Source organism: Orcinus orca, chromosome 1, assembly GCF_937001465.1.
Source record: "Orcinus orca chromosome 1, mOrcOrc1.1, whole genome shotgun sequence".
In the NCBI taxonomy this organism is placed as follows: Eukaryota; Metazoa; Chordata; class Mammalia; order Artiodactyla; family Delphinidae; genus Orcinus; species Orcinus orca.
In genome coordinates, this window is record NC_064559.1 from 39,664,021 (window position 1) to 39,678,712 (window position 14,692).

The following is a 14,692-nucleotide window of genomic DNA, read 5'->3' on the forward strand; positions in this document are numbered from 1 at the left end:
TCTACAGTGAAACAGTATGTTCAAACTACAGCAAATGCATGTCACATAAATATTTAGGTGCTGATAGCCTGTGTTTGTGTAAAACTCATTCTTGTGTTTTTTCAAGTTTACTTTGCTTCCTACCATTCCTTTAATAGATATTATTTATCAAATAGAAAATTCTTACCTTCCTATTGGTTTAATCCAGGATCCAGCTATTTTAGAACCTATCTTCCTACACAGTTGAACTGGGAGAGGAGTGAGGAGGGTTCAGAAGGATTCCCTGGCAAGGAGTTCATTAACTGTATTGATGACCTGTTGCTGGCTAAAGATTATTGAAAACTTTGACTCAGAACCTTGAAAAGAGGGATTATTTTCTAATTATCTGTTTGTAGAATACAAATAGTAGCTTTTATCTGTAAAAGTCCCACCCTTTTAACCCTCAGTTTCACAAGGAATGCCCAGGGGAAAAAAAAAAGGGAGGCACCAAGAGAAATAAAATTCAGAAATAGTTATCTGAGACCATATAAAAATCTTTATTACCTTGAAAATCTTAGCTGTCGTGACACTGTTTTAGAAAATATTTAATTGAAAAATAAATTAATGTAATTAATCATTTAATTAGCAATTATGAAGTAGCATGCAGTAAAACATTTTGTTCTAAACTGTCAATTTAACAGAGTAAGAATATTTTTACCCTGATCTAATCATATTGCATAAAAAACTGAATTATTCTATGAGAGTTTGTTCCTACTCGTAAAGTATTCTTCACTTGTCATCTTTTCTTCCATACACCATACAAAACTGAGTCATTGTAGGTAGACATGTAAGATCTATGAGGTCAAAGACTTGTGTCTTTTTGGTTCTCTGCTGCATCCCCCACCCAAAATATGTCCTGGCACATAGTAGGTGCAATAGTTAGGCACATGTTAAGCTGCTGTAACAAGGAGACAAGTACAATGGCAAATACAGATACAAAACCACAGAAGATTGTTTGTCTTTCATTTAACAATACTCCTGGGTGAGTAGGTGACTTTGCTCTACAACATCATCCAGGGGCCCAGTTCCTGCTTTTTAGTCACTCTTCTGTCCCCTAGGGTGTTGTCCTAATCCACATGGTCCAAGCTGACCCACACATCCTATCTGTATATCTGCTTGTGGGAAGAGTGAGAGATAGAGAGTGAAGAGCACGTAATTTTTTCTACAAACCAGATCTGGATGTTTCATACTGAACTCTGTTTCTCTCCCTTTGGCTAGAGCAGAGTTTCATTGCTATATCAGTTGTAAGGAAGACTTCAAAGTAAAGTTTCTTGCCAGACAATGTGTTTCTGGCTAAAACCCAGGTAGTTTTTTTGAGGCATGCGAAAAGGGAAGACCAAGAGTCAGTAGTAGTGCCTACTACAGTACGCATTAAATAAAAGTTCAGAAAAATTCAGAAAATTATAAAATTGGCCCACATTTTAAAATGAAAAACACTTAATATTTATTAAAATATTTGAAGGGGTGAGGTGGTATAGCTGAAAAGTCAGAGAGCTGAATTTGGCACTGTTAGTCACTAGCTGAAACTCCTGTTACATTCCAGATAGTTAGACTAGCAGGAACTTTAGACAATTCCAGGCAAAAGAGATACAGTTTCTTTTAACCTTACAATTAAAATATATAGTTTCATGCTTTCTTGAACTTTTGGAATATGTATTCTGCCATTTTCAACAGTAATTAGTATTAGAAAATAATACGTAGTTTTAAATTCTGGTTAAAAATTGAAGTAGTGTGTGTGTGTGTTATGGAAAATAAATATTTGGCTGCAAGTATTTTGAGGCCTTTGTGTTTATACTTTCATATTTCACATTTCCATTGATTTTCAAGCCTAAGTGTGTTAACATTCTATTACAGATGGGGACATTTGAAACAAATCTGAAAATGGTACCAAATTTTTCAGTAGCATTATACTTTCATTTATGTTCTCTTTCTCTCCAGCCTAATATTGAGCTGTCAGTTGTTTTGTTTATAATGTTACAAATTTAGTAATTTTTTTTTACAAAAGGAGCAGAAATATACATGGAAGTATATATTTTCGTTTCTCATGATAAAAGCGTATATCCAACTTTCTCAAAATTGTGATGGTGGGTATTAAATTCTATGTCTTTATTATAATAAGTTTTTGAGTTTAACTTACCACTTACATTACTTTGTCCCCATAGAGTAGCTTTTGATTGTAGTTGGCTGTTAATTATTATTACTTTCTTTATGATAGCAAATAAAAACAGTTTTCATATCATTCTTCTAAAGAAATATCAGGTACTTATTTACATGCTAGATTAAATAATAGAGTTAAAAATTGAAAACATTTAAATTTGCTTTTCTTAGGATATGTCAGCTCAAGGATCATCTTCACAGCTTCCTAAACCTTTTGATCCTGAGCCAGAAGCTAAATATGGCACGCTGGATGTGACTTTTGACTATGACTCACAAGAACAGAAGCTGCTGGTAACAGTGACAGCTGTCACAGATATCCCAACATATAACAGGACAGGTGGCAACTCATGGCAAGTACACCTTGTTCTTCTACCTATAAAGAAACAGAGAGCAAAAACCAGCATCCAAAGAGGACCATGCCCTGTCTTCACAGAAACATTCAAATTTAATCATGTTGAATCTGAGATGATTGGAAATTATGCAGTTCGGTTTAGACTGTATGGTATACATCGCATGAAAAAAGAAAAGATTGTGGGGGAAAAGATTTTTTATTTAACAAAACTGAATCTTCAAGGGAAAATGTCATTACCTGTGATATTGGAACCTTCTTACAATCATTCTGTGAGTATCTGATCAAATAGCCCAAATACAGTTTATGTCATGGTATATAATATACACAATTTTTAAAATCTGTCATCAACCCAACAACTTTCTCAGCCTATTTTTTACATAGTAATCATACCTACAAAATATCTACGTCCTAAATAGGTAGGTATAACTTTCTGTCATCTGTAAAAGTAGCCCTTGAAGATTATGTATGATTTATTTTATGTATTTTATTTTATCTTCACAGAGTCTGGCCTGATGTCTTACATATCTATTCCTTTGTTAAACATTTATTACAGGATTGCTTATGACATCATCTGAACTCCTTATAGAATTTATTGTTTTCTTTCCAGGTTAAAACTAGGTGATACTTTAACAGCTATCTAGCCCATATCTTATTTGATATACTGCAGAAATTATTTGCTTTTATAGAATTTGTGCTGCTGCCTAGGTCATAACTGATTATCCTTCCAGAACTGCTATGAAATTATTTTTAAAGGTTCAGAAAAAACTCTGCCCTTGTTATACTTTCCACTCTTTTTTTTTTCAAACAAAGATTTTGCAGTGTTTCTGAGAGAATACTTCCATTTAGTACTATGAGCTCTTCTCCCTTTTCTCTTTTTTCCTCCAGGTACTGATCACACACAAGTGTCTCTCCCTCACCGTCCGTCTGTCATCTCTCTCTCCATGTTTTTAACTAAAGTCCTGCAAGGCATTGCAAATCGCAGGAGAGTTGCACTCTTTATTTAAACCAGGGAGATACACTATGCCACATAGTTATTTAGATTATGAGAAAATCTGTGATATGCTGGAAATACAAATTTTGAATTATATTTATTCCTCTCATAATTGAATAAGAAGCATTTTTACACATAAATATACAGATTTGGAGTAGACTTATATATTAACATAAAGGTATAATATTTTAGAGTTGTTTTTAAGCCTTTAAGTGTATTAAGCATAAGTGCAAGGTTAGAGTCTCACTGAATTTATAGCAGGCAGCATTTGATCTTATAGGACCTTCATTCCCAATAGAACCATACCATTTTAGCTAGATGATTTCAGCATCTTTAAAAACCAAAAGGTGATAATAAATATAGTATATCCCTATGGGTTTTTAATATAATATTTATCCTTTATTGGGTAAATTGATAACTTGTTTTAATTTTACATTTTAGAATTACTGTTTGGGGAAAATGTCTTTTTTAAATGATATCAGCAGTTTATCAGAGGAGAGGCAAAAAAAGTGCAAGCACTATTTCAGAGGGAAGAAGATAACTTAATAAAATTGAATATTCTATAATTCTTGCTATGATTTTTAAACTTTCTCATTATTTGGTTTGAGTGATCACTAGTTAATCTGTGGAAAATGCATCCTTGTATATAGAAATACCTGATTTATATTAGAAGAGAATGACTGTATCATCAAGAGGTATGTATTTTGTGTTTCTTTATTTGCTCTGAGTTATCTGTTCCCAATTCTGTATTAATTATCTTCTTTTCACAAAGAAAATGAAGCCATACAAAATAATATGTTTTTTTCCTCTGGTCAAACTAAATGATTTCTATCCACACCTACATCACATGTGTTGGCTTATGGGGTTTTTTTCGTTTTTTTTTAACATCTTTATTGGAGTATAATTGCTTTACTATGGTGTGTTAGTTTCTGCTTTATAACAGAGTGAATCAGCTATACATATACCCCCTTATCCCCTCCCTCTTGCGTCTCCCTCCCACCCTCCCTATCCCACCCCTCTAGGTGGTCACAAAGCACCGAGCTGATCTCCCTGTGCTATGCAGCTGCTTCCCACTAGCTATCTGTTTTACATTTTGCAGTGTATGTATGTCCATGCCACTCTCTCACTTTGTCCCAGCTTACCCTTCCCCCTCCCTGTGTCCTCAAGTCCATTCTCTGCATCTGCGTCTTTATTCCTGTCCTGCCCCTAGATTCTTCAGAACCATTTATTTCATTTTATTTTTTTTAGATTCCATATATATGTGTTAGCATACGGTATTTGTTTTTCTCTTTCTGACTTACTTCACTCTGTATGACAGACTCTAGGTCCATCCACCTCACTACAAATAACTCAATTTTGTTTCTTTTTATGGATGAATAATATTCCATTGTATATATGTGCCACATCTTCTTTATCCATTCATCTGTCGATGGACCATGTGTTGGCTTATGTTTGATTCTGTATTTCTATATGTCTGACAACCAGTACAATAAATTTCTGTGGAGTGTTCAGAAAAAGAAAAAAGTGCTAAATAGATAGCTTCTAAGACAACATTTAAATCTGAACAAAACTATTTATCTTCTGCTCTTAGAGAATTTTTTCTCTGTATTACCATGCTTCTCAAAGTTAGTGTCTGTGTTGAATTGTTGCTCTGTCTTGGCCTTCTTTCTTTCTCCACCTGCTCAAAATCTCATTGCTTGTTTTTGGCTTCTGTTTCAAAAACAACTAGTGTCAAAAACAGCTAGTGTATGACAGTTGTGAGGTTAAGACTCATAATTCTGTCTATCATCTGTCTTGTCGTAAAAATAAAATACTAAAAGAATGTATGTGTTCTGTCTGTGCTGTAGTGTTAATGTTCTCTTTGCTTAGGTGTTGATATTAACTGTATAGAGAAATCATGTGATTGTGGATTACTTAGGTGATTTTAGCTCTAATTTTGTAAGATGTAATAATATATGAGTGAGAGGTACTTTCATAATTAAACATTTATTCTTATAGCTTTTGAATAATTACTACTTCTTCTTGCAAGAATATTAGCCTTTTGGCAAGGGAAAGTTTTAATCCAGTTAAAAAATTTACAGACTATGGTTAAAACATATTCAAAGCTTAATTACAGTTCATTTTCATGGGTAATAATAGAAAATTAGAATTCTGCATATAGAATTTAGTTTCACAGCTAGTTTTTCAGAAACTGATCAAATCAATACATTGAGAGAAAAATGACCAGTATCACCAAACTGACTTTCTGAGAACTAAGCCCTGAGTTTCCTTGAGGGTAAAATTTAAGTTTGATATTAAGATAAGCATATAGTTTGATCAGTGAACAGTGGAAAATATATGAAGGGTTGAAAAGCATGAGTTCTTTCTACTAACTAGTTGTGTCAGTTTGGATAAATTATCTAATCATTTTGAGCATCAGGTTTCTTGTTTGTAAGATGAGAGAATTAAAACAAATGATCTCTAAGGTTCTACCCAGCACTATATTCTCTGATTCTACTAATATATATTGGGAGAAAAGTTAATGGATTTTAGGTGAGTTTTGTATGCTTAGCATATGACATTTTGTTGTGGGCATTTATTATGTTTTCTCACTCCTTCGTACTTTTTTCAGCAACCTTCTAATGTCTGAGGAAGTCCCAACTAAGTCCCACCTCCCTAAGTTAAGCTGTATAATTCACTTCCCTAGTTTCACTGGTAGCTAGAGCACGAGCCATGTTACCTAGACGCTCCACTCATATTCATCTCTAGGAAACCTCAGCACAGACTGAACAGAGAAGCAGATGCTGCACTCAAATTATGTTCTCATCAGGTTGAAGGAATCTGATATCGAGTCATCAGTAATTCTGAAATAGATTTGCTGGTACAGAAATTGTATTGGTGCTGAACGATAATAAATAATAATTACAGGAAAGAAAAGACCTTGGCATAGAAGTGTCCAGTAGAAGCAGTAGCAGATTTCCTCACAAGGTCAGTTCTGCAGTATGGTTTTAGGGTTTTTTCTTGAGAAGCTTAGCCATAAACCTGGTTCTCTAGTCATACCACTCCCTTTAATAAATTGCTGTTCCGCTTAGACAGTTAGCTTCCAATGATTTCAAATAAGAACCCTGACTGGTAAATGTTGAAATAGCCATATGGTTTAGTATTTACTTGCTTTAGTCAGTTCTTAAGTTATACTCAATAGTTAGAATGTTGTCAGTTACCCTTCCTACCATGGTATATCCCTCTCATAAGCTGAATTTTTCTCATACACTCAACTTGTTCGTATGGCATTCTTTCCTAGTGTATAACCCCAGTTACTTTCTTCACTTGCATTTTTGGTACCATATAGTAATCTCTCTATTACAGTTATCTGGAATAGCCTCTCGCCTTTTCCTCCCTCAAGTTTTATTTCTTATTAAATTTATTAATAATATTATATGTAGTCATTATGATTTATTAATAATGAAACTTTATTCTTTCTCTCATAAACATAGAACCCTTCCTGTACAGACAGTACTTAATTAGTATAATCTATGCAAAGTAGTCTGTCTAGCTAGAAAATGGGGACTTCAGTCCTACAATTGCAAAGCACTGAATTTGGCTAACAACTTGAATGAGCTTGGAAGTAGATTTCTTCATCAGAGCCTCCAGATAATATCCCAGCCCAGCTGAAACTTTTATTCAGTCTTGTGAGACCCTAAGTGGGACATCCACCTGAGCTCATTTGGACCCCTGACCTACAGAAAATGTGTTGCAACTTAAGTTTTAGTGATAGAGGGTACTTAATATGTGCCTAGATGTCTATAGTTCATTAAATCTGGCTCCATATTTCATTTCTGTTTGAACACATAAGAGTTATAGGAAATAGACATGGGAGTGGGTGGGATTGTCTTGGGTGAGAAGAGAAAATCCTCAGGAATTCCTAGATGTAAAGATTGGAGAAAGGTGGGGTAGAGTAGGAAGAAAGAGATAGTAAAATATCACAAAATCCAAGAATGACGTTTTTAAGGAAGGAATACTCAACTTCGTCAAATGCTCCAGATGGAACCAATAATCTGAGTGCTGAAAACTGTCCACTGAATTTAGGATATGCAAGTAATGGGTAGCCTTAGAGAGACCTGTTTTGGTGGGGTAGAGGGGTCAGAATCCAAACTAGAGTGGCAATCATGTAGACAACTCTTCCACCAAGTTTGCCTGTGAAAATAGAGAGGGGGGGTGTTCAGGAAAGATGTTTCTGAGGTTAGGGGAGATTTGGGCATGCTTAAATACTAATGCAAATGGTAAAATATGGAGTGTAAGATATAGGAGAGCTAATTGAAGACAGCTATTAATTGAGGTCTGGGATGAACAGAGAGGCAAAAATGTTACGAGTATTTTCAAGCCATTTATTTTAATTGTAGACCATGACATCTAAGTGGAATAAAGAGAGAAGTGAAACTAGAAGGGGACTAATAGGCAGGGGAAAGTAGAAAGGTTAGTGGACTGAAAGTTCCAAGGATATCAAGGAACAGATGTGAGGGTAGTAGTTGAGCAGGAATTATGGAAAGATAAGGGGCTGTGGTTAGAGAGGAGAATGTTTTCAGTTAATGTGATGTGATGAGAAGGGTTCAGAGTATGATGGTGGGAGTGGGCAGCTGAGATGGAATAAAAGGTAAAGACACTGGAGATGGATAAGTGGTCAAGAGAGACCAGGTTCTTGGATAGGTTATCCATATGGACATTGATTGAAGTCACAAAAGATGGTGGCAGCAATTGAAATGTGAGAAAAGATAGAATCAAGGATCGTTGTTCTCAAGAAATGAAGAAAAAATGTTCAGGGAATGAAGAGGAAATGTCTAGGAGAGAATATCTATGAAGACAGGACAACAAGAGCCTTAACGGAAATTAGTTATTCTTTTCCACAATTTTAGGGAAGCAGTGTTTGACAAAGTAGCAGAGAACTTTGCTTCTTGACTGAGACACTTTGGGTATGAGAGAATAACCAGGATGAAAAGTCTACAGAGGGTGATATATCCTCAGGGAAGAATTGGAATTCAAGTAAAGCAAGGTATTGAGGGTTCAGGGAAGAAACTCAAGCTCTGGACGAGTCTGTCATAGATCAGGAGGGCCAGAAGGCATAGTGAAAAGATTCTGAAAAGGAGGAGCATGATGGAAGTTTGTGTTACATAAGGGAAATTGATTCATCAACACGTTCAGATAAACCTAATCATTTAAAAATTCTTAGTAAGTTCCATATAACATTATTCCCTGATAGGTATCACCATGCTTAAAACAGCTCTATTAGGAATATTTTACAACCTGGTATTCAATAAGCATGCGTCTCAGGGTAATTAAATAGGAACACATCAGGATTTGCTTTATTTTTAACTCATAATTGACTAATTAGGGACATACATACTTATATAATTCTCATTCAAGAGTACAATGCCACAGTTTCCTAAGAGTGATCACCCTTCCTCATGACTTACAGCAATGATGGGCTTATTTTAGACTCTTGTATTTTCTACCTTTAATTTCTAAAATCCCTGTATCTCAAATACAGCCTGTCTTTATATTAATGGATTGAATTAATTTAGTTTGATATTTGTACTATTACTTTTATTTTTAAGAGAGGTAAATTATTGCTCAGACATAATTGAAATATGTGCTCCTCTAAGAATCATACTTTAGTCTCTATTATTAGCAAGTGGGTTTTATTTCTTTATTTTTAAAGTGGAATATAGTTGCTTTACACTGCTGTGTCAGTTTCTGCTGTACGGCAAAGTGAATCAGCCATACATATACATATATCGCCTCTTTTTTTGGATTTCCTTCCAATTTAGGTCACCACAGAGCACTGAGTAGAGTTCCCTATGCTATACAGTAGGTTCTCATTAATTACCTATTTTATACATAGTGTATACATGTCAGTCCCAGTCTCCCAATTCATCTCACCCACCCCCTTTCCCCCTTGGTATCCATATGTTTGTTCTCTACGTCTGTGTCTCTATTTCTGCTTTGCAAATAAGATCATCTTTACGATTTTTCTAGGTTCCACATATATGCATTAATAGACGATATTTGTTTTTCTCTTTCTGACTTATTTCACTCTGTATGACAGTCTCTAGGTCCATCTATGTCTCAGCAAATGACACAATTTTGTTCCTTTTTATGGCTGAATAATATTCCATTGTATAGATGTACCACGTCTTCTTTATCCATTCCTCTGTCAATAGACATTTAGGTTGGTTCCATGTTCTGGCTATTGTAAATAATGCTGCAGTAAACACTGGGGTGCGTGTGTCTTTTTGAATTATCGATTTCTCTGGGTATATGCCCAGTAGTGGGATTGCTGGATCATATGCTAGTTCTATTTTTAGTTTTTTAAGGAAACTCCATACTGTTCTCCATAGTGGCTGTATCAATTTACATTCCCACCAACAGTGTAAGAGGGGTTCCCTTTTCTCCACACCCTCTCCAGCATTTATTGTTTGTAGATTTTGTGATGATGGCCATTCTGACTGGTGTGAGGTGATACCTCATTGTAGTTTTGATTTGCATTTCTCTAATAGTTAGTGACGTTGAGCATCTTTTCATGTGTTTGTTGGCCATCTGTGTATCTTTTTTGGAGAAATGTCTATGTAGTTCTTCCACTCATGTTTTGATTGGGTTGTTTGGGGTTTTTTTGATATTGATCTGTATGAGTTGTTTGTATATTTTGGAGATTAATCTTTTGTGAGTTACTTCGTTTGCAAATATTTTCTCCCGTTCTGAGGGCTTTTTGTCTTGTTTATGGTTTCCTCTGCTGTGCAAAAGCTTTTAAGTTTAATTTGGTCCCATTCATTTATTTTTGTTTTAATTTGCATTACTCTAGGAGGTGGGTCAAAAAAGGCGTTGCTGTGATTTACGTCAAAGAGTGTTCTGCCTATGTTTTCCTCTAAGAATTTTATAGTGTTCGGTCTTACATTTAGATCTTTAATCCATTTTGAGTTTATTTTTGTGTATGGTGTTAGAGAGTGTTTTAATTTCATTCTTTTACATGTAGCTGTCCAGTTTTCCCAGCACCACTTATTGAAGAGGCTTTTTCTCCATTGTATATTTTTGCCCCTTTGTCATAGATTAGGTGACCATAGGTGCGTGGGTTTATCTCTGGGCTTTCTATCCTGTTCTGTTGATCTATATTTCTGTTTTTGTGCCAGTACCATACTGTCTTGATTACTGTAGCTTTGTAGTATAATCTGAAGTCAGGGAGCCTGATTCGTCCAGCTCCATTTTTCTTTCTCCAGATTGCTTTGGCTATTTGGGGTATTTTGTGTTTTTTTACAAATTGTACGATTTTTTGTTCTAGTTCTGTGAAAAATGCCATTGGTAATTTGATAGGGATTGCATTGAATCTGTAGATTGCTTTGGGTAGTATAGTCATTTTCACAATAGTGATTCTTCCAATCTAAAAATATGGTATATCTCTCCATCTGTTTATTTCTTCTTTGATTTCTTTCATCAGTGTTTTATAGTTTTCTGAGTACAGGTCTTTTGCCTCCTCAGGTAGGTTTGTTCCTAGGTATTTTATTCTTTTTTGTTGCAATGGTAAATGGGATTGTTTCCTTAATTTTTCTTTCTGCCCTTTCATTGTTAATATATAGGAATGCAAGAGATTTCTCTGTATAGTTTTGTATCCTGCAACTTTACCAAATTCATTGATTAGCTCTAGTAGTTTTCTGGTGGCATCTTGAAGATTTTCTATGTATAGTATCATGTCATCTGCAAACAGTGACAGTTTTACTTCTTCTTTTCCAATTTGTATTCCTTTTATTTCTTTTTCTTCTCTGATTGCCATGGCTAGGACTTCCAAAGCTATGTTGAATAATAGTGACGAGAGTGGACACCCTTGTCTTGTTCCTGATCTTAGAGGAAATACTTTCAGTTTTTCACTATTGAGAATAATGTTTGCTGTGGGTTTGTCATATATGGCCTTTATTATGTTGTGGTAAGTTCCCTCTATGCCTACTTTCTGGAGAGTTTTTATCATAAATTGGTGTTGAATTTTGTCAAAAGCTTTCTCTGCATCTATTGAGATGATCATATGGTTTCTATCCTTTAATTTATTAATATGGTGTATCACATTGATTGATTTGCATATATTGAAGAATCCTTGCATCCCTGGAGTAAATCCCACTTGATCATGGTGTATGATCCTTTTAATGTGTTGTTGGATTCTGTTTGCTAGTATTTTGTTGAGCATTTTTGTGTCTATGTTCGTCAGTGATACTGGCCTGTAATTTTTTTTTTTTGAATTTTATTTTTATACAGCAGGTTCTTATTAGTTATCTATTTTATACATATTAGTGTATATATGTCAATCCCAATCTCCCAATTAATCTCACCACCACCCCCAACTCTCCCCCCTTGGTGTCCATATGTTTGTTCTTTACATCTGTGTCTTTATTTCTGCCTTGCAAACTGGTTCATTTGTACCATTTTTCTAGTTTCCACATACATGCGTTAATATACGATATTTGTTTTTCTCTTTCTGACTTACTTCACTCTGTATGACAGCGTCTAGGTCCATCCACATCTTTACAAATGACCCAATTTCGTTCCTCTTCATGGCTCAATAATATTCCATTGTATATATGTACCACATCTTCTTAATCCATTCATCTGTCGATGGGCATTTAGGTTGCTTCTGTGACCTGGTTATTGTAAATAGTGTTGCAGTGAACATTGGGGTGCATGTGTCTTTTTGTGTAATTTTCTTTTTTTGTGATATCTTTGTCTGGTTTTGGTATCAGGGTGGTGGTAGCCTTGTAGAATGAGTTTGGGTGTGTTCCATCCTCTGCAATTTTTGGGAAGATTTTGAGAGGGATAGGTGTTAGCTCTGCTCTAAATGTTTGCTAGAATTCGCCTCTGAAGCCATCTGGTCCTGGACTTCTGTTTGTTGGAAGATTTTTAATCACAGTTTCAATTTAATTGCTTGTGATTGGTCTGTTCATATTTTCTGTTTCTTCTTGGTTCAGTCTTGGAAGGTTGTACTTTTCTAAGGAGTTATCCATTTCTTCCAGGTTGTCCATTTTATTGGCATAGAGTTGCTTATAGTAGTCTCTTATGATCATTTGTGTTCTGCAGTGTCAATTGTAACTTGTCCTTTTTCATTTCTAACTTTATTGATTTGAGTCCTCTCCCTTTTTTTCTTGTTGAGTCTGGCTAATGGTTTATCAATTTTGTTTATCTTCTCAAAGAACCAGCTTTTAGTTTATTGATATTTGCTATTGTTTTCTTTGTTTGTATTTCATTTATTTCTGCTCTGATCTTTTGATTTCCTTCCTTCTGCTAACTTTGGGTTTTGTTTGTTCTTCTTTCTCTAGTTCCTTTAGGTATAAGGTTAGATTATTTATTTGAGATTTTTCTTGTTTCTTGAGGTAGGCTTGTATAGCTATAAACTTCCCTCTTATAACTGCTTTTGCTGCATCCCATAGGTTTTGGATCGTCGTGTTTTCATTGTCATTTTCCTCTAGGTATTTTTTGATTTCCTCTTTGATTTCTTCAGTGATCTCTCGGTTATTTAGTAACATATTGTTTATCTTCCATGTGTTTGTGTTTTTTACATTTTTTTCCTGTAATTGATTTCTGCTCTCATAGCATTTTGCTTGGAAAAGATTCTTGATATGCTTTCAGTTTTCTTAAATTTACCAAGGCTTGTTTTGTGGCCCACGATGTGATCTGTCCTGGAGAATGTTCCATGTGCGCTTGAGAGGAAAGTGTTTTCTGCTTCTTTCAGATGAAATGTCCTATAAATATTAATTAAGTCTGTCTTTTCTAATGTGTCATTAAAGGCTTGTGTGTCCTTATTTATTTTCTGTCTACATGGTCTATCCATTGGTGTATGTGGAGTGTTAAATTCCCCCATTATCGTGTCACTGTCGCTTTCCCCTTTTTTGCCTGTTAGCATTTGCCTATGTGTTGAGGTGCTCCTGTGTTGGATGCCTAAATATTTACAATTGTTATATCTTCTTCTTGGATTGATCCCTTGATCATTATATAGTGTCCTTCCTTGTCTCTTGTAATACTTTTTATTTTAAAGTCTATTTTGTCTGATATGAGTATTGCTACTCCAGCTTTCTTTTGATTTCCATTTGCATGGAATATCTTTTTCCATCCCCTCACTTTCAGTCTGTATGTGTCCTTAGGTCTGAAGTGGTTCTCTTGTAGACAGCATATATATGGGTCTTGTTTTTGTATCCATTCAGCTAGTCTGTGTCTTTTGGTTGAAGCATTTAATCCATTTACATTTAAGGTCATTATTGATATATATGTTCCTATTACCATTTTCTTAATTGTTTAGGTTTGTTTTTTTAGGTCTTTTTCTTCTCTTATGTTTCCTGCCTAGAGAATTTCCTTTAGCATTTGTTGTAAAGCTGGTTTGGTGGTGCTGAATTCTCTTAGCTTTTGCTTGTCTGTAAAGCTTTTGCTTTCTCCGTCAAATCTGAATGAGATCCTTGATGGGTAGAGTAATCTTGGTTGTAGGTTTTTTCTTTTCATCTTTAAGTATGTCCTGCCACTCCCTTCTGGCCTGCAGCATTCCTACTGAAAAATCAGCTGATAACCTCATGGGGATTCCTTTGTATGATATTTGTTGCTCTTCCTTTGCTGCTTTTAACATTTTTTCTATGTATTTAATATTTTTTAGTTTGACTAATATGTGTTTCAGCATGTTTCTCCTTGGATTTATCCCATATGAGACTCTCTGTGCTTCCTGGACTTGGTTGACTATTTCCTTCCCCATGTTAGGGAAGTTTTCAAATATAATCTCTTGAAATATTTTCTCTGACCCTGTGTCTTTCTCTTCTTCTTCTGGGACCCCTATAATTCAAATGTTGTTGCATTTAATGTTGGACCAGAGGTCTCTGAGACTATCCTCATTTCTTTTCATTCTTTTTTCTTTATTCTGTTCCATGGCAGTGATTTCCACCATTCTGTCTTCCATCTCACTTAATCCGTTCTTCTGCCTCAGTTATTCTGCTACTGATTCCTTCTAGTGTATTTTTCATTTCAGTTATTGTGTTGTTCATTACTGACTGTTTGTTCTTCAGTTCTTCTAGGTCCTTGTTAAACATTTCTTTTATCTTCTTGATCCGTGCCTCCATTCTGTTTCAGAGATCTTGGATCATCTTTGCTATCATTACTCTGAATTCTTTTTCTGGTTGATTGCCTATTTC

The 14,692-nt window shown here is 35.0% G+C and overlaps 1 protein-coding gene across 1 annotated transcript in view; it reads left to right on the forward strand.

Annotated features, from left to right (window-relative positions):
* SYT14 (synaptotagmin 14) overlaps positions 1-14,692 on the forward strand; it is a 156,272-nt gene that overhangs the window by 76,919 nt on the left and 64,661 nt on the right. Inside the window, 1 exon segment of the mRNA XM_049701418.1 lies at positions 2,347-2,796. Coding sequence (XP_049557375.1) covers positions 2,347-2,796 — 450 coding nt within the window.